Source organism: Polyodon spathula, chromosome 3, assembly GCF_017654505.1.
Source record: "Polyodon spathula isolate WHYD16114869_AA chromosome 3, ASM1765450v1, whole genome shotgun sequence".
NCBI lineage: Eukaryota > Metazoa > Chordata > Actinopteri > Acipenseriformes > Polyodontidae > Polyodon > Polyodon spathula.
In genome coordinates, this window is record NC_054536.1 from 51,823,890 (window position 1) to 51,843,647 (window position 19,758).

Consider the following 19,758-nt stretch of genomic DNA (forward strand, 5'->3'; position numbering starts at 1 on the left):
TGAGATTGTGCTTTATTAATTAGTACTCAATTATATGACGAGTTGAAAACTGCAAAGTTCACGAGTAGTGCAGAACGCTCTGAGCAGAGCTCTCCATAGCAGAATCACCAGAAGCCTGCTTCAGCAACCCGTAATATCAGTGGAAATCCACTCAATTGAAATCATGCAAGCGTACAGGTGGATGACTGAAACTGGTTTTGAGATAATATACAAGTTAAAAGATACATAAATAAATAATTCAAGATCATTACTTTTGTTAACTTTTTAATTTTGCACCCCCGGCTTACATCGTAAACACTGCAATACAAAGCTATCAAGCACTAAACGTTACATTGAAAAGAAAAACATAGAAACCTCTTTTCTTGTAAGAAAATAAAAGTAATTAAACAAAAGGCATTTAATAATAACTGAAGATAATACATCAAAGTATAACAATTGCACAACCAAAGTAATCTCAAAAGTGCTTTACTGTATATTATTTTACTATTATTAAACTTTAGAGACATAGTAAATAAGAGTGGTGTGTTGTCATCACACATGAATATTACTTTCATAGAAAGAACAAGTTCACTTTGCAGTGCCCCGACACAAAGTTCTTCATATTTAAATGACATGAAACACTGACAAGCAGATACACAAATACAGCGTATACTGTACAAGAAGTGATATAGATAGTTTATAGGAAAGTCTTATAACAATTACTAAATGATGTACACTCTGGACTTAGTGTGTCCAAGTTGTTGATTACAAATACAATGACTGTGCTTTATTGTGAGAAATAATTAGTAAGTGCAGACTCAAGTTGGCTCAATATGTAAGGCAGCCAAGCTTAATCGTGAAATTGAATTTTTTTTTTTTTTTTTTTTTTTATAGGGATGGAAAGTAAATATGAATTAACTTTTACAAAAGTACTTTTCTTCATTGTGGCCCATTTCCACTACAGCGGGGCAAAATAACAAAACTATCTCAAGCTAGTATTCCCTACCTGATACTACTACACAGTTTTACTGTATATTCTTAACCCTATTTAGCTTATTTAAATGTGCTGTGAATATCCATTTTACATAGTGTGGTAATGGAGAATCCTCAAATTTAGTTCTTTCTGATGACAATTTGCTGGCTGTGCATTACATTAAGAACATTTTTTAAGAAATTTTAGGTGATAGATACCGTTACACTGTTTACTAGTTTTTTGTCATTGTGTAGTTCAAAATGAAAACAGATATTACCAGCATGTAATAATTAGTGGATTGAAAAAAACATTTTAAATCAGTACTAAAGAAAAAAAAAAAAAAAGGTTTTATTTACTGACACCCGCTATTCTTTCTGTCTTTATTAATTTGTGAGAAGACCTTTATGACCATCACTGCTTATTAAATACAGGATCTAACTTTCCTACCGCAAATCGGCTGAAATAATCCTTGGTAAGAGAATATTCATTTCATCCACCAACTTCAGTAATAGCATGTCATACTTAGGCCAAGTCTTCCATGTTAACCTCCAGAATTGGTTCCCTCCAGTAGCAGAAAGAGCTGAATTCGGGGAAAGTAAAAGCCGAGCTCTGTTCTTTGTTTAGCAACGGGAAAACGTGTTCAACCAGCACACTCAGTCTACTGTACCTGTTTAAAAATTAAACACATTATACATGTTTACTAAAGCATTTACAAAATAAACCCTTGTACTGTCCACAAGTTAAATCATATTCAGTAGAATTGTATAAAATATGCTAGCCATATTTATCAATAATGGTAAATATAGTTTAGATAAGTAAAAACAGCAGCAACACAAGGTACCCCTGGCCTGTGGACGGATTACAATGAACAGTACACATGTAGTGCATTCTTCTTTCCATGTTAAAGCCTGGTGTGAAAATCGGTGAAAACTGGTTTGCATATAATAATACAACTGTCCCTACTACTACTACTACTCGTGTGCAGGTGCTGGAATCCCCCACAGTGCAGAGGTGGATGGTCTCGGCTAGAGCGACCAGAGTCTGTGATCCCCTGGTTTCGCGAACACTCAGAGTCTGGGATCCCGTAGATCGCGAACGCTCAGAGTGGCTGACTACCGAGTCGCTGGTTGCCAGGGCAGCTCAGGGTACCGTCAGAATGGCCTGTCGAGCTATCCAGCAGTGCAAAGCAGCTTTGCACCCAGACTCTGTTAAGTATCTCAAGGGGGTCCTTAGGACCGCAGAGCTGGCCTCCCTCCCTGGCCCCAGCTCTCCAGTCCTGCTGATCCACCCAGAAGCAAGGAACCCTCCTCAGCCACCACTCGAGAGCAACCTGAGCTGGATCTTGGATTTCTCTTCAACCACCCTGTAATCCGTGTCGAGGAGAACCCCTTACACGATGATGCTCCACACCCTCCACTTCCTCGCCCTCGTTTCCCTCCAAGACACAGCTTGGCGGGAGCCCTTCCAACCCCTGGAGGGCGAGAGTCCCCAGTGGGAAGTTCTGTATTCCCCCTTATTCCCTACTGGCGGTGAGGACCTGGGATGAAGGGTGCTGCACTGAGCACTCGCATCAGGAGAGATCCTGCGTCACTTTACTGACCTGGACGCTGAATGCCCTTTCTGCGGACAGTCCGAGTTGGTGGTTCACATTTATTTTCTGTCCACCAGGCTGCTGCTATTCTTCCTCTTAAAGAACCTCATGTTGCAGTTCTGGCTGCATTTTTCACCCACTATTTTCAGGCACCCTGTTCATGACTCCACCAAGAAGAGGGACCACCTGGTGAATCTGCTCCTGGCTCTTGGTAAACTTCCAATTTACAGAACCAGGAAGCGCACGATCACCATGGAGGGTCTCTGACTGTGGAGCCATGTTCAGGTCCCTAGCGGCTCCCGGGTTGTTTTATAGCACGTCACAGTGCACCAAAAGGTCAACAGTTTGAAAAAACGGTCTTTGTTAAAATTACTTAGTCACCATCTTTGTTAGCACCTCCTTTTTGTTTAGAGGGTCCTCATGTCAATTTGCTGTCATGTGACTTATATGATGGTACTTATATAGGTCTACAAAGGACTACTACTACTACTACTAATAATAATAATAATAATAATAATAATAATGCTGGTGGTCACAACATTGGTAAATATAGGTCGATATACTTACGAGGACTTGTTTCCTTTAGTTTGTTCTTGTATTAATTCACCTTTTGGATTCACTGTAAAAATTCTACAGACTGGGACTCCCACTTGCTTATAAGCAAAAACATCCTGTTTGGAAGAAAAACAAAGTTTGATATTAGCCTGCAACATAATTTATTCAATCTTATATATGAATACAAATGCTGAATGATCTAAATGATCTGGTATTAGTTTTAATTGTAAGAGCATCAATTACAAACAAACCCCACATCAGACCAATTATGGTACTTCTCAAACAAAATCAAAATTTAAAAAAACATCACCCTTACATTAGGTCTGTTCCCAAATGCGGCGTAGAATGGATGTTTATTAAGTTGAAATAAATTCTTGATATCAGTAAGGCATTCGATCTTAAACGTCTCAGGTTTCTTCTCGATAACCTCCCTGCAGAAATTAGACAATTGTGTATCAAATACATAGCCAATATCTCACAGTGTTTTTGTCTCCATCATCTGGAATCCAAAAATAGCACATGACTATGGCAGCCATATTAAATTAAACATCAAGATTGAGGACAGTGGCTATAACCATGTAAACTAGAAATGTGAGTTTTTGTGAACAAAAACAAATCATCCTCAGTAGCATAACTTAAGGGGAATGTCATATAAAGACGTAATGTTTTATGGTGGAAATCATTTACTCTCTATCACTGAAATGGCCAGGGAGGTGAAAGCAGTGAAAGAGTTAACTTATTAGACAGCACTGGTAATGGAACTTAAACAAAGCAAATAATACAGCTGCTTACCAAACAGTAAGGCAGTAACTCAAAGTGTACTATGTCTATGCAGCTGCAATTTCAAAAGTCAAAAATGGTTTTATATAACCCTGACAATATGAAGTCACTTCTTCAAATGTGTTCTGAGATATGAGGCTTTAACGGTACGGCAGGGGGCAGATTTGCAAAGGGTTCATTTTTCTTGTACAGCATTTAAAATGTATTTTTTAAAGTTGTGTACTAAGACATAAATTCACCCTTTTACAGATATGCAAAAAAAAAAAAAACACACCTATGAAATGCAGAGAACAGGCTGCTTGGGGACAGCATAAGTGGACCACGAGGAAGAATTGTCCCTCTGTCATTGACCCAGTGCAGATAACCTCTGGTCATATCAGCCATTCCAATGGCTCGAGCTGAACAATACAAGAACTTGTAGCCATTCCTACAGAGTAAACAAGCAAAGGGAGAGTAATATTTTAAAATATTTAAAATTTCATACATATACATACAACAAATGTATATACATTTTGGGGTATAAACTCCATTAAACCCCATGAAAACCTCAAGGCTCATGCATATAAGAAACTGACAGGTGACAATTTAAAATCTGAAATGTTTCAAGAATATAATTAGTGCAAAGTAGTAGAAAAAAGGGATCGTGCCATTCTCGGTTTGTATTTTACTATTGAGGATAAAAAGGTTCAGCTCCCATGCTGGATAGTTACTCGTGTACTGAATGGTACAGCTTAGCAATGCCTTGATGTGTCCAGTCCTTGCCAAGCTGGGGGAGAATCTGCCCAAGAGCATCAGATCTGAAAAACAGTAAAGGCACAATTTCATCATTTAACACATTTTTTATATAAATTACTTCTCAGTTTGTATGTAACAGAGTAGTTTAGAGTTTAAATGTCTGAACATCAATCAAGTGTGAAATGTTTAGAATTGTGCCTAAACATTTAAATATTGTAAATAAAAGTGCAGTAGTAAACATACAGAGTTAGCTGATTCATTTCATATTCAATATTTCTTCACAATCTTTTCCATAGACATCTAGTCTTATACACAAACGTAACTTATACATGGTGATTAATGTCTTTACACATATTCCCAATAGTTTAAAGTTTCAAAGTCTGAACAGGTTTAATCCATAAGTCCAAGGGGTCAAGTTTCTAGTTCAATTATGTTGTTATATGATTAAAGTATGTGTGAAACTTGCATATAAAAGGGAATCTGTCTTAACTTGCCTTAACATAGTACACAAGTTTTGTATCCATGCCTTACATCTTAAAGCACAAAGAATGTGTGCTTTAACAAATTTAACAATCACACATTTTAAAACATGCTTTCAGTGTGCGTGAAGAGGGATGTGTGCGTGCTTGTTTTTTCGCAGTTTTACCTTGGATTTCTGACCGAGCATTCTGAAGTTATAAATGAAAGGATACAAAGAATACAAATACTAATCATACACTGGAATGGAGAAAATAAGAAATGAGGCCACACAGATTATTAGAATACAAAAATACATATTTTTTCTTGTATGTAAAATATGTTTGATGTTATTATAAATATGTAATTAATTAAATGAAAACCAATGAAAATAGATTATAATAAAAAGAAAGTAGAGCACAGTTACACAGTACTTTATTATGGTGCGTCCTTGCCGTAAAGTGCTGCAGAGTGTATGCCGGTAATAAAAGAGAAATGGGTGTGCCCCTTTAATCTGGTGCGGCCGCTTGCATACATGCACAACATTATGGCAAGGGCTGCAATGTTTTAAAACTAGTTTTGACTGCAGGTCTGGTATGTGTTTTCATACACATAACTATTTTAAAATACACTCCTCAAAAACTGCCAGCTCATCTTCTGTAAAACAGAATTTGTATTTGTGTTTGCGTATTCATTATCTTTATTACGAAAGTTCGGCCGCCACACAGCTGTTTACAGGTGTATTCATTTCTTATAGGAATTAGCGACCTGGTTAATTGATTTTCTACCACTAAAACTAACATTATGGCTGGATGTTACTAACTTTTTTTTTTTTTTTATTTGAGCACTCACTTGGGTCTAAGAGACTGTGTCTAAAGTTTTGGTAATTAAAATAAAGAACCATGCATAAGGCTTGTTTTAAACAGAACTTTACACAAAATGTTTAGAAAATTTAAATGGAAACTAACACCCCTATAAAGGAGGGACCAGTCCTATGTTGCCCTGATGTTTAAAACTGATATTAACTTCTGTTTAAAAGACAGTTGAACAGTTATGTTCACTTGTTTTCAATTTTACTTACTTGGTAATTGTTCCATCAATGTCAGAAATAATGACCTTGTCATCCCAGTTCCAGAGGTAGATGGTTCCTTCACACCGACATGTGCCTTGATATTGGGTTGTGATGCTGAACATAACATCATTTGGACCTTCTTTCAACTTCAAACTTGCCTGTCAACAAAGAAAACAAGGCCGTAGGTGAGCATACCATACTCCATGTGTTTAGAACAGGGCTAGTGCCACAGTTGTAGTCTCCACATATTCACTCTGGAGGTGCCAACTGTAATTCTCCTAGTTCATCTGTCACTCTGCTAACAGGACACGATGATACTCTGGAAAGAACACAATATAACTTTTGAGTATCTATAGCCCAAGGCAGTACTGCCAGTATGGTTGTGATTGTGTATATGCAAATGTTACAATATTACTACTGCTACTCTGAAAATACATGCTTTATTAAAAAAATAAAATCTTACAATTTGATCTGAAGACAGCCGAAGTGACTTCTTATAAGAGGTAGTATTTCCTTGGCAGAGATTTTCAGTTTGAATGATATCCTTGTGAGCCGATTTGTTAATCTCGTTTGACTCCTCATTGCTAGAAGAGTCCCCTTCCTTTGACCTATATTGAAACAGTAATATGCATCAACAACTTTAGCTCTTAAAATTAAATGGACATGTAAAGGTTATTCCGCATTTGTAAGGTTTCTCTGTTAAAGTAGTTGACATGGTTCAGAGAGCCGAAGATATCCTAAAATTTGTGAATAAACAAAAAAAAAAAAGAAACAACTTAACAGTTTATTCTGTTTCAGAAAGAAATTTAGGTAAACAATAAATGTGTACAAATGTTGGTTTGCTTTGGAAATGCAATGTAGTTATGTTATTACTCCAAGAGTATGGAAGTGTATAGCTGTAACCTGTAATAAAGTTAGATCGACAGTACAGAATCTGCTTCTGCCACACAACTGAGGTAGCTTCATTCATTTGCCAAGAGGTGGTGCTATATAGCTGTTTCAGCTGTCAGTTTGCAGAAATCTGGTGAGGTAGTGTATGCTTTACCTAATGTTAAATAACACTTCATTTAAGCACCATCTGATGTTATAGAAACTCATACCTCATACTGGTATGATCCTGGCAGTGAGGAGGATCACTGCCACTCAGTGACTCTTGGGTCTCAAGTTTGGTCTCTGTCTGCTTAAAAAAAAAAAAAAAAAAAAAAGAGAAAAGGCACACAATGAGTATTGTCATATTTATCTACATAAATACATGCAAACAGTTGTTAAATATTTATACAGTCAAACACAATTCTTACAAAAGTTGTACCTGTTTGGCAGTGCTGTCAGCCCTCTTGCGCCAGAACCACCACCGTCCAGACTTCTTTGGCATCTTTTCTTGTACCCAGGCCTCCACTGTGGTCTAAAATGTCAGAAAACAGTTAATAAATGTGAATGCATGTAACATGTAAAATAGTCATTTCAAACTATAACGAGCATCAAAAGAAACTTATCGCTATTACACAATTCTTTACTAAAAAAAAAAAAAAAAAAAAAAAAAAAAAAGTTAGTATAAATGATGGGCATTGATAAAATGTTTTTGGTTCATTTTTAATCACTCAATCATTCATCCTTGACCATGACACGCTTGAGTGACCATGACTGAAGCATATGCACTTAATCACCTAATTAGTGAGACAGTTGATTGGACACTGGATATGGAGTGATTTCAGCTATTGAATTTCAAGCTTCAATAAAAGCAAAAAAAAAAAAAAAGAAAAAAGAAATCACGGAAAAAAATAGGCCACGTCTGTCAAGACAGCAGTGCCTTCGTGTAATCGGAGGCTGGACTAGAGCAGGGTACTGTGGCTCGCCGTCTTGGGTGCTCACAGCCAGCAATATCAAACCTGGCAAGAAGGTATAACCAGACACGCTCTGTCAATGACAGGCCACGAACTGGGAGACCAAGAGTCACAACATCTGCCCAAGACTGACAGATCATTTTTCAGCATATTCGTGATGTCAGTTGTTAATCAGCACAATAAAAAGTCACTGCACCTGCTCTAAAACAGAGTTTGTCATTTTTCGATCAAGTGATAGGTTTCTTTTGATGCTCAAATATAAGTGATAAGCTTATTTTGATGCTCCGTATATTTTACTTAATACTGTTGACATGTACCTTAGGTAGGCTCTTCTGAAAAGTCTGTAGGCTCAGTATCATGGGAGCTGCCAGCGTCCAATTGTAATATCTGGGGAAAAAAAAAAAACTGTCATATAGAATTCTCACTTTTATGTCTCATTCACCAAAATAAGTAATTTTGCATTACATTAATCCAAAAAAAAAAAAAAAATTTACATCATATGTTTTATAAGTAATATTTTTTATATAAAAACAATATTAAACATAGTATTTATAAAGTCCACATACAGTAATTACACTATGTAACACAATTTTTGTTCCTGGGTAGTAAGTGTTATTTCTTAATTGCTTATGCCTCAAAAGTATCGAAAATGGCTATTATTCCCCACAAACTTTGCTTTTGTGACCAGGACAGTGATATTTAAAAATATCACTATTTCAAATGGGAAAATGTGTGTCTTTTCGTTCACATAAAGTCAGAAAAAAACATATGAATCCAAATTAACATGTATTTATACTAAAGTAATACAAAAATGACTACAAAAGATTTAGTAGTTTTTTTTTTTTTTTTCTGACTTTATATGAACGAAGAGACACACATTTGCCCGTTTTCCCATTTGAAATAGTGATATTTTGAAATATCACTGTCCTGGTCACAAAAGCAAAGTTTGTGGGGAATAATAGCCATTTTCTATACTTTTGAGGCATAAGCAATTAGGAAATAACACTTACTACCCAGGAACAAAAAAAAAAAAAAAATTGTTACACTTATTACATCATATGTTATATAAGTAATATTTTTTTTACATAAAAACAATATTAAACATAGTATTTATAAAGTCCATATACAGAAATTATTACAACCAAAACATAATTGTTTACCTATTTGCTATCCTTACGACTAAATTCGGGTTGTCAATAAGGCCTGGATTTTCAGCAAATTCTTGATAAGTTATGATATGTTCCAGGAATTTTTCTGCAAGACATAAAAATATTTAAGATTGTGATTCAAACTATAGTTTTAAAATAGTATCCCCACCTCATTTAGGACTCTAACCCTAAAGCTGATTGATATGTTTTCTTTTAACTCTTTTGAGATAATTCACAATGTAAATCAAAGTTGATATTGTTATCTGTATTACTGAAAAGGTGTGCTCACTACCAGTATAACAGAAACCCAGGATAGGGATTTATTTCAAAGAATACAAACAAAAGCAAGAAAAACTAATTAAGTGGTTTTTTAATACATTCGAAATGTGCGTGACGGACGGACGGGGTACTAAAATATTACAATTAAAGATTATTTGAATGAAAAAAAATCAGCTTTATAACTGTATTATTTGTATTTGGAAAGAGTAATTAATTATACCTTTAGAAATCTCTGAGTTTTCACCAAGTCCTCCACAAAGAGACAGAGTGACATCTGGCATGTCAGTGGCAGAATCCGACAGACACTCAGTACCACTGTCTGCAGCGGCACTTTCTACTGACTGTGGAGACTGACAGCCAGAGTGTGTGTCTGACTCCATCCAGTGCTTGGGACCAGGGTCTGATTCACTGCAACACACAGACATTCACCAGGAGACAGTTCATTTAAAAATTGTGTAAGCCAAGGAACCCCACAAAAACCTTTACTCTTTCCTTTTTTGGGCAACAAACCAACAAACACCTAAACCATTTTCTATATACTTCTAACTAAGAGTGACAAGCTCTAAAATACCTTTTAGGGAAGTAACGTGCAGCAACGTCTGGCTCCAGTACATTCAGATCATCCAAATAGATGTCTTCAGGACCCTGGTGTTGGCTTCTCTTACGCAAACCTGTTTAATGAATTGGATAAATAAATAAATAAATAAATAAAATGTATGCATTGATTGAAAACCATTACATAGTAATTAAGCTGCACTATATGAAAACCATTACATAGCAATTAAGCTGCACCATAAAGTCAATAGCCAGAAAAAGAGGGAATTAGTTCCTTGCATCTATTGAAAATGAACGTTTTGGTAATACAGCTGATAAAAAGGTTCTCACAGGGAATTTATTACAGCGTGGTTGTGGAAGGGGCTGGGGGGTGGGGGCAGGCTTACACTTTGTGGAAGTAGTTGTCAGCATGGATAGTATTCTATATCTATGGTTGTCAGTAGGTAGATGCAGAGTCTGCGTCAAAGGATGAGTACTTCCTAGCAACGCATGGACGCCATTCAACTGAAGGGAAACTACATTTTTGCCATAGTGTTACCGTTTCTGTCAGACTGAGAAACCTGTTTTTACCTTTCAAAATATTAAAATGGCCTACGATTATGTGAATATAATTAGTGTTGTTTTTATTCTTTCAAAAATCTTTCTGCACCTGAGTTGTACTGGATTATTTGTAGTTAAAACAATACAGGCTACTTATACTAAAAAATTTGTAGTTAAAATAGTGGCTACTTATTTATTACTGTAATAACTTTTTTTTTTTTTTTTTTTTTTCAAAAACTGTTTACTTACTGAGTTTCTATAATGCTTAAAGATAGAGGCCGAGAATCACGTTCGAGACACTAAAGTCTCGCAGCACTTAAAATATCCAGCACTACTTTCATTTATTTATTTATTTATTTATTTTAACCCAGAACTACTCAGAATGCAGTAGCTTGGTGTCTTACAATATCCCTGCAGGATTTTCCAGCATTGAAAGTTGCAGATATGCGGGAGCAACTTGGAAAATGCACGATTCCTGCAATCCCGTGCTGAAATTCAAGCCCTCTTAACTTATTTATAGTATTGTTTAGTGGCTAAAGTTTTTCAACAAAAATGTTAAAGTTACTTTAGCCACAGTGGCTAACTAAATGAAAGTTTTAGAGGGAACGTAGTTATGGTATAATAAAGATATGCAATAGTGTTGGTTGCTACAGAGCTGTGTATCAGGGGCGCACCCAGGATCTAGTCTCATCCATCAACAGGGGGGAACGTGCTAAAATTCAGTGAAGCACACATTACATGCACCAAACTAAAGAACATGCTGTCACAACCAACCCATTGAAGAGCACTGAGAGCTGAAACAAGTATTTTAAGTAAACCATAACAGAATAACCAACAATGATTATTATAATTATTATAACAGGATTATTATTATTTTTTGGCCATTATGCAAATTGAAAACCCAGCGTAGCGGCCTGATTACAGCGTCATTTTTCCAGGTAACAACGTAACGGCCCGTTAAACTCAACAGCGCTGGCGAGAACCCTGGATGATGGTGAAGGCAATGGAGTTGGATTCACATTTGAGAAAAGCACTTGTAGCACATTACAACAAAGGCAATGGCAACATAACCACACCAAAGACCTATAGAACCTGTACCACAGAACAAATTCAACTGAAATGCAAAAGTGGATTTCCAAAGAAAATTTGGTTACATCAGGTAGGAGAATTGTCCAAGCAGCCAAGGACTTCAGAAGCATCAGGCATAGTAGTGCACGAAGAAACTGTACAAAGCCACCTGAACACAGAAGAGTTCTATGTATGTAGACCTCACTGTCAACCACTGTTAAAGAAAATTCATAAAATAAACCATCTAACATCTGCCAATAAATATGATCAGGAATCTGAAGCACTGTTCAACAAAATTATCTGGTCACTTGAGACTAAAATATAACTTTTCCCCAAAAATGGGCCACAATATGTTTGGAGAAAAAAAGTGAAAACCTTCAATCAAAAAACATCCTGTACCTATAATTATTTGTTTATTTAGCACAAGGGATCACAATCCTGGCCCTGGGGGACCCTTGTGTTTGCTGGTTTTCATTCCAACTGAGTTCTCAATTACTTAATTGAACTATTCATTAGCTTAATGAGACCTTTTATTGTTTTCAGCTTTTAAACAGTTGGCGATTTCAAGTATACAAGTAACTTGCAATTGGCAACTTTTTAGGAGCTGACAACAATTAAAAATGTCTAATTAAGCACTTTATTAGTTCAATTAAGGGTTTGAATAAGTAGCTGATAACAGCTGGAATAAAAACCAGCAGACACAGGGGTCCCCAAGGACCAGGACTGGGAAACCCTGATTTAGTAGACGTCTTTATCCAAGGCAACTTAGAGAAAAGGGTGTGTGAACTATGGATCAGCTGCAGTCACTTACAACAACATCTCATCCAAAAGACCTCAAGGAGGTTAAGTGACTTGCTCAAGGTCTCACAGTGAGTTAGTGAGTGAGCTGGAATTTGAACAGGGGACCTGCTGGTTATAAGCCCTTTTCTTTAACCATCCAACCACAAAGCCTCCTACAGTTATTTAATTTTACTTTAATTAAATAAGTTTGTTTTTTGATAAAGATTATTTCTTAAATTAAGAGAAATTGTGTATTTGTCTGTTACCTTGAATTATGGTACTTGTATAATAAGCATAAGGTGCTAATCATTTTCACTGTAGTAAAGCATAGATAAGAATTGTAAATCATAAGAGTGGTATGGTAAAGTACATTTAAACACATGGCAAACAATGATAAAGTCATAATATAAAATTGCAGGGAAAGTATGGGAAACTGCAAAATTACTGTAAGAAACTTTTATAAGGGTATGTAAGGGGTATGGTGTGGGGAAAGGGAGGCTAGCTGTTTGAGTCTTATTTCATTGACCTGTTTTCTTTTTAAAATATCTGATAGAACAAACAGAAATGACTTTTTAAACCTTTTCCTGCAAGTCTAGATTTTTCACACTGAGTACCTTTAACTTCATAAAATATTGAGGTCTCTGGAATGCAGACTAATTATACCAGTCACTGCACAGAAATTATATTTTTATGCAAGATGTGTGTTTACTGATACCTTTCTTTTTGGAAGGGGAGTCCGTTTTTGAACTTGGCTTAATCTCTGAAATGCCATCCACTAGATCCACAGGCTTGTGAAAAGTAGCAGCAGAATCTGTAGAATCATCAGGCACAGTCACTGTCATTGTAGCAGTAGTCACAGAAGGGTCATCAGAAGTCTTCTGCTGGACACTGCCTGTATGGGTTCTGGGCTCTGGCTTTACTATTGTACAAACAGTGTCCACAACTGTCATCTGGTCATCCATCTCATCTTGCATGGCATCAGAGCTAAGGATGACGCGGAAGTGTGTGTTTTCTGAAGGAGTGATAGTAACGGTTTTCAAAGGCTCAGCTTTTTCCTTTTTACTGACCTGAAAACATACAAGCAAATAAAACAATGAACAGTGAGCCGTGTGCAGATCTGTGGGCTTTGACCTTCGACACTTAATCTGGAATTCTCACTATTGAGAATGCCAGATTGCATAACGTGTATTTCCTGAACTTTTTTTTAAAGCAGTCTGCTTCTTCCAACTGCTGTGATTTAAATATTTGCAGGGAAAAATAAACAGCAACAGATAGACATATTCTATTTATTTTTCGTGTTATAAATAATTGAAGAACCTAGTGCAATCTATTTTCCAATTCTAAAATGTTCATATATAGACACACACACATACACACACACAGAGTACTGTGCAAAAGTTTTAGGCAGGTGTGAAAAAATGCTGTAAAGTAAGAATGCTTTCAAAAATAGACATGTTAATAGATTATATTTATCAATTAACAAAATGCAAAGTGAGTGAACAGAAGAAAAATCTAAATCAAATCCATATTTGGTGTGACCACCCTTTGCCTTCAAAACAGCATCAATTCTTCTAGGTACACTTGCACAGTTTTTGAAGGAACTCGGGAGGTAGGTTGGCCCAAACATCTTGGAGAACTAACCACAGTTCTTCTGTGGATTTAGGCAGCCTCAGTTGCTTCTCTCTCTTCATGTAATCCCAGACAGACTCGATGATGTTGACATCAGGGCTCTGTGGGGGCCATACCATTACTTCCAGGACTCCTTGTTCTTCTTTATGCTGAAGATAGTTCTTAAAGACTTTCATTGTATGTTTGGGGTCGTTGTCATGCTGCAGAATAAATTTGGGGCCAATCAGATGCCTCCCTGATGGTATTGCATGATGGATAAGTATCTGCCTGTACTTCTCAGCATTGAAGAGACCATTAATTCTGACCAAATCTCCAACTCCATTTGCAGAAAGGCAGCCCCAAACTTACAAGGAACCTCCACCATGCTTCACTGTTGTCTGCAGACACTCATTCATGTACCGCTTTCCAGCCCTTCGGCGAACAGACTGCCTTCTGCTACAGCCAAATATTTCAAATTTTGACTCATCAGTCCAGAGCACCTGCTGCCATTTTTCTGCACCCCAGTTCCTGTGTTTTCGTGCATAGTTGAGTCGCTTGGCCTTTTCCACGTCAGAGGTATGGCTTTTAGGCCGCAACTCTTCCATGAAGGCCACATCTGACCAGACTTCTCCGGACAGTAGATGGGTGTACCAGGGTCCCACTGTTTTCTGCCAATTCTGAGCTGATGGCATTGCTGGACATCTTCCAATTGCGAAGGGAAGTAAGCATGATGTGTCTTTCATCTGCTGAAGTAAGTTTCCTTGGCCGACCACTGCGTCTACGGTCCACCATGTTGCCCGTTTCTTTATGCTTCTTCAAAAGAGCTTGGACAGCACATCTGGAAACCCCTGTCTGCCTTGAAATTTCTGCCTGGGAGAGACCTTGCTGATGCAGTATAACTACCTTGTGTCTTGTTGCTGTGCTCAGTCTTGCCATGGTGTATGACTTTTGACAGTAAACTGTCTTCAGCAACCTCACCTTGTTAGCTGAGTTTGGCTGTTCCTCACCCAGTTTTATTCCTCCTACACAGCTGTTTCTGTTTCAGTTAATGATAGTGTTTCAACCTACATATTGAATTGATGATCATAAGCACCTGTTTGGTATAATTGTTTAATCATACATCTGACTATATGCCTACAAAATCCCTGACTTTGTGCAAGTGTACCTAGAAGAATTGATGCTGTTTTGAAGGCAAAGGGTGGAAGCACCAAATATGGATTTGCTTTAGATTTTTCTTCTGTTCACTCACTTTGCATTTAGTTAATTGATAAGTATAATCTATTGACATGTCTATTTTTGAAAGCATTCTTAATTTACAGCATTTTTTCACACCTGCCTAAAACTTTTGCACAGTACTGTGTACACACACACACACACACACAGTACTGTGCAAAAGTTTTAGGCAGGTGTGAAAAAATGCTATATTATATATATATATATATATATATATATATATATATATATATATATATATATATATATATATATATATAAACACAAAATCGGCAGGAGTATGTCCTCTAATTAAGACTAATTATTTACATTCAGGAGGTTCAGGGGGACAATTCCTAGCACCACCACCACAAAAAAAAAAACAAAAAAAAAAAAACTATTTTGCTACATTGTTAAACAAATCCTTGAATCAGATAGAATGGTGTGACAAACAAAAGACAAGCTTAAAAAAATACTCTATGATCTGGACATCATTGAGTGAAACTGTACTAAAGTTATTAATGGGGAAATCAATATACCCACTAAGAACCAATCATCAGCTCCAGTTGCAGCTTTTGTTGTAAGTGTGCATTCCTTACCCTTGTGGATTCAGGAAACTCTCCCCATGTCCACTGCATGTGGGACTCTGTTCTCAGCAGGCTCTCTGAAGGCTTCACCATCAACTCAGAGTCACTCTTAGGAGAAAACGGCTGGGACATAGCCATGCTGGAGAAAATACAAAAGTTCAGTTTTCTACTGCTTAGGAATTGTCCTATTTGTCAAAGCTAATGGACAATGAAAACGTTAGGTTAATTACCGCAACCCTGGTTCACTGAAAGAGAAGATGGCCACCAAAACATTATTTATGGGAAAACAAATACCAAAGCAGTCGCAAGGGAGGGAAGAATGGCAGCACACGAGGGACGCCTCAGCCCTGCCTGACTAAAGGTCAGCAGTACGAGCATGCAACCTCAAGGACCCTTGTGCCCAATGAAGGCAATGTGGATCTACCACATTAATGAGATAGAACCTGGAAAAAGTATGTGGCATAGCCCAGAAACCGGGTAGCCAGAAAATGTGCGCCTGGAGACACAGAGTCAACGGAGGCATGGCAAGCAGAAATAGCCCCTAGGTATACCTTCAATGTGGAAGGTGATCAGAAACTACAAGATGACAGGCATGGGACAAGAGATTGGGTCATGACTATTAGGCCGGCACCAATTCTGGAAATATTTGAGGAAATATTTCCACTTATAGGCATACAACAACCTAGTGGAACGCACCCCAGCATTCTCCAAGGTACCCACAACTGTGTCCGACAGTCCTAGGGCTGACCAGCGGTCCCTTTCAGGGGCCAGACCCACAGCTGGAGCCTGTCCGGCTCCTGATGCCAAAGCTCGTCTCTCATCTGACTGAGGAGATCCAGGAGAAGCGGGATCTCCCAGGGCAGGCCATTCAATAGCTGGCACAGGGTCGAGAACCAGATTCTCCTGGGCCACCTGGAGGCCACTAGGAGAACTGACGCCTTCTCTGACTAGATATTTTCGAGAAAGGCCAGGAGTAATGGCAGAGGGGGGAAAGTGTGTGCCAGCGGCTCGAACAAGCCCGCACCGGAGCTGGGGGGAGGGAGCAACGCGGCCACCTCCCAAGATGCCTCGCGTTCACAGTGAGACCGCTGCAGGATCTCCTCCACTGCTGGACCAAAGGTGTGGCCTGGCTATATAGATGCGTCCAAAAGCGCAGCCTTATCAGCATCAGGCACCCGCGCCTGCAACAGCTACAGCTACAGCTATAGCTGTCTGTGCGTGACCACTAGGCTAGCCAGGTTCTGGCCCAGGGTCTGCTCCTGCAGGCCGGAGATCTGGAGCAACATACTAGACAGCAGGCGCAACTCAGTGACCACTGGCTCTGGGAACTTGGTATCACGTAGAATGCCGACCACGTATGCCATCAGCATACTCAACGTGTTTATGAGGCAGGTACTCGGAGCCCCTGCTACGTAAGCCCTACGGACTTGTGTCTCCGTTATCCTACATTGCGGGTTCGGGCACACTGGGCAGACCTCCCACCGTCGAAGCCTTTACCAAGGCCGCAATGGTGGAGTCTACAAGGGGAAACCCCGACAGGCCCAGCTTCTCCGCACCTTCCAGCGAGGCCAGTTGAGAAGTGTGCCTCAACTGACTAGGCGCTGTGGCTGGGTGATCCCAAGAGGAGCACACCTCCTCCATAATGTCAGGGAAGGGCTGTTGCCGATAAGCCATGTCATGCGACTGAAAAACGGAGTGACGTGGCTCTGCCGCTGTTGCCCAGGGGACCTGCAGGTCTGTTGCCGCACGCCCAATGAGCGCGGACACCGACTCTGACAGCGGTGGCGCACTAGTGACTGAGGACACCTCGGAACTAGGGGCCGCTTCGGCCGGGAACACTGGTTCTACCTTGACATCCATTTCCGCCAGGAAGGTGGACTCCCCCACGAGGACGCAATGGAAAGTGCGTCCTTGTCGGAGCACTGCACCCGTTCTTTCTGCTCACCCTGTTCTCCCACGGGGAGGCCATGGGGCGGTACAGCGACCCTCAGTGGTACTAGGGGTGCAGGTGGAGACTCAAGCGGGGCCACGGCCGGAGCCGCTGGGGTCTGCTGCCTCTCCAGAAGCTCCATGATGCCTTCATGTCCATAATGTCCCGCGCCTGCTGAGACTTCTTCACCGCGTGCACAGTGTACTGTGTGTGCCATGTGCACCAAATACCGTGCAGCGCCGGGTACAGTGCGCACCACGTGCACAGAGTACCTTGCAGCACAGAGTGCCGTGCGTACTGAGTGCACTAAGCACGGAGCAACGGGTACCGTGCGCACCAGGTGCACTGAGCATACCACGTGCACAGAGTACCAAGCAGCGCCGGGTACAGTGCGTGCCGTGTGCACCAAGTACTGCGTGCACCATGTGCACCGAGTACCATGCAACACCGCGCACTACCTGTACCGGGTATCGTGTGTCAATGCGCACTATGGGAATGAAGTAGCACGGGCCGAGCACGGGCTACGGTTTCTAAAAAACACTTGGGGCACCTATGCAACAGTGCCTACCCTAACCGCATGGTCACACACCCGAGCAGCGCGTCGCGTACAACAGGGGGACACAAGTGCCGAAGCAGGCAATTGATAGCAAAACAGTTAATATACAGTACAATACAGTACAGATGGGGGAGAGCACATTGTCTGTTTGATTTTAAGGCCCAACATATGTGGTGGTGGGCCAACAACGTAGCCAGGAATTTTTGTTTTTTTCCTAACTCAGCAACGGGGCTGGCCCCGGTGAGGAAATACACGGCTGGTTCAGGCTGTAAGGAACCGCACTGCAGACAGTCCTCTGCGCAACCCAGAACGAGAACGCTCAGCAACAATCCAAACAACAAGGCCCCGACCGGTGGCACAGACAGCGGCTGGTGGGCCAACTTGACAACGGGGACAAGGCAAGCCTAGCCCCGGTGGAGTAACAGCACTCTCCCAAGTAAAAAGGGTGAATAAAACACACACTCACTCCTTTAAAATCAATACTGCACAGGCAATTGACTCACAGATGAAAGACAGTAAAGGCAAAGCAGCCTGCAACACAAGCGAGCATGTGCTGAAGGACAGTTTAATAGAAAAAGAAAAAAGCCTACGACTTAGGAGCTACTGTTTCCATGAAAGCAGCAAGCCAGCTTTCAGCACAAAATGCAAGGGAACTAGCAGCAGTCTCAGCGCAGTGCTTTTAAGTAATAAAAGAGGGCTCAATGTAACACAGATGGTCTTACCTTACCAACTTGAGAAGCGAAAAGAGGTCAATCCTTCCCTGCATGACGGTTTTATCCCCTCGGCAGGCGGGACCGAGGAGGTCACCGGGGGAAGGGGGCCTATCGGCAGCTTTGACAGTAAGAGCTCAGTGACATCTACCAATAGGCAGGCGTATAACCCATAAATAATGTTTTGGTGGCCATCTTCGAATTGAAAGGGAACTATTTTGTCTTAAAGGCAAGTGTGTGCTACATTTAATATTGGGAAAGGGATCTCTGTACTCCTGACACAGTTTCTAATAAATATGATGCTGTATGGGTGTGTCCAATGCACAGGAAATGATTCATGCAGCAACTGTTGAAAACCTGCTCAGAGTTTACAGACAGTAAGGCTAGCAATCTTTAATGAAGCAACCTTTAGCAACCTGTTTAAATAATTTATGGTCTGGCTTTCTGTTTTGTAGCATATTTTGTGGTATGCAATATTAAAAGCTAAACTTAGGTTTATACATAGCAATTAAATACAATTGATTGTAGTCATGAAAAGTAATTTTACATTATCAATTATCAGAAAAATACACTGTTTGACAAATAAATAACAGTCACTAATACAAAAAAAAGTTATGCTTACTTGTCAGAGGGGGACCAATCTCCATCAGAAAAAGGGTAATGATCCCGGGTGTGCAGGATCAGTGGCTGCTTATACTCATCATCTTTTACAGGAGTAAAGGAAGAACTCCTTTAGAAAGACAAGCCCAATAAAAAATGTGCTTCAATGTAACCACACAGCATTTTCAGATGACATTCCAGAA

At 39.6% G+C, this 19,758-nt stretch overlaps 1 protein-coding gene across 4 annotated transcripts in view; it reads right to left on the reverse strand.

Annotated features, from left to right (window-relative positions):
• Positions 1 to 251: 251 nt before the first annotated feature.
• Positions 252 to 19,758, reverse strand: part of lpin2 (lipin 2) — a 48,386-nt gene continuing 28,879 nt past the window's right edge. For 3 of the 4 annotated variants that reach the window (XM_041245392.1, XM_041245388.1, XM_041245391.1), the window contains exons 5-20: positions 19,578 to 19,685; positions 15,772 to 15,898; positions 13,068 to 13,419; positions 9,981 to 10,080; positions 9,630 to 9,817; positions 9,143 to 9,236; positions 8,300 to 8,369; positions 7,451 to 7,543; positions 7,242 to 7,321; positions 6,605 to 6,749; positions 6,151 to 6,299; positions 4,589 to 4,675; positions 4,153 to 4,305; positions 3,415 to 3,529; positions 3,111 to 3,214; positions 252 to 1,619 (exon numbers count right to left, since the gene is read on the reverse strand). In XM_041245392.1, the coding sequence (XP_041101326.1) occupies positions 1,475 to 1,619; positions 3,111 to 3,214; positions 3,415 to 3,529; positions 4,153 to 4,305; positions 4,589 to 4,675; positions 6,151 to 6,299; positions 6,605 to 6,749; positions 7,242 to 7,321; positions 7,451 to 7,543; positions 8,300 to 8,369; positions 9,143 to 9,236; positions 9,630 to 9,817; positions 9,981 to 10,080; positions 13,068 to 13,419; positions 15,772 to 15,898; positions 19,578 to 19,685 (2,110 nt within the window). In that variant the 3' untranslated portion in view covers positions 252 to 1,474. The remainder of the gene's footprint in view (positions 1,620 to 3,110; positions 3,215 to 3,414; positions 3,530 to 4,152; positions 4,306 to 4,588; positions 4,676 to 6,150; positions 6,300 to 6,604; positions 6,750 to 7,241; positions 7,322 to 7,450; positions 7,544 to 8,299; positions 8,370 to 9,142; positions 9,237 to 9,629; positions 9,818 to 9,980; positions 10,081 to 13,067; positions 13,420 to 15,771; positions 15,899 to 19,577; positions 19,686 to 19,758) is intronic. The other variant, XM_041245390.1, reaches the window with a different exon arrangement.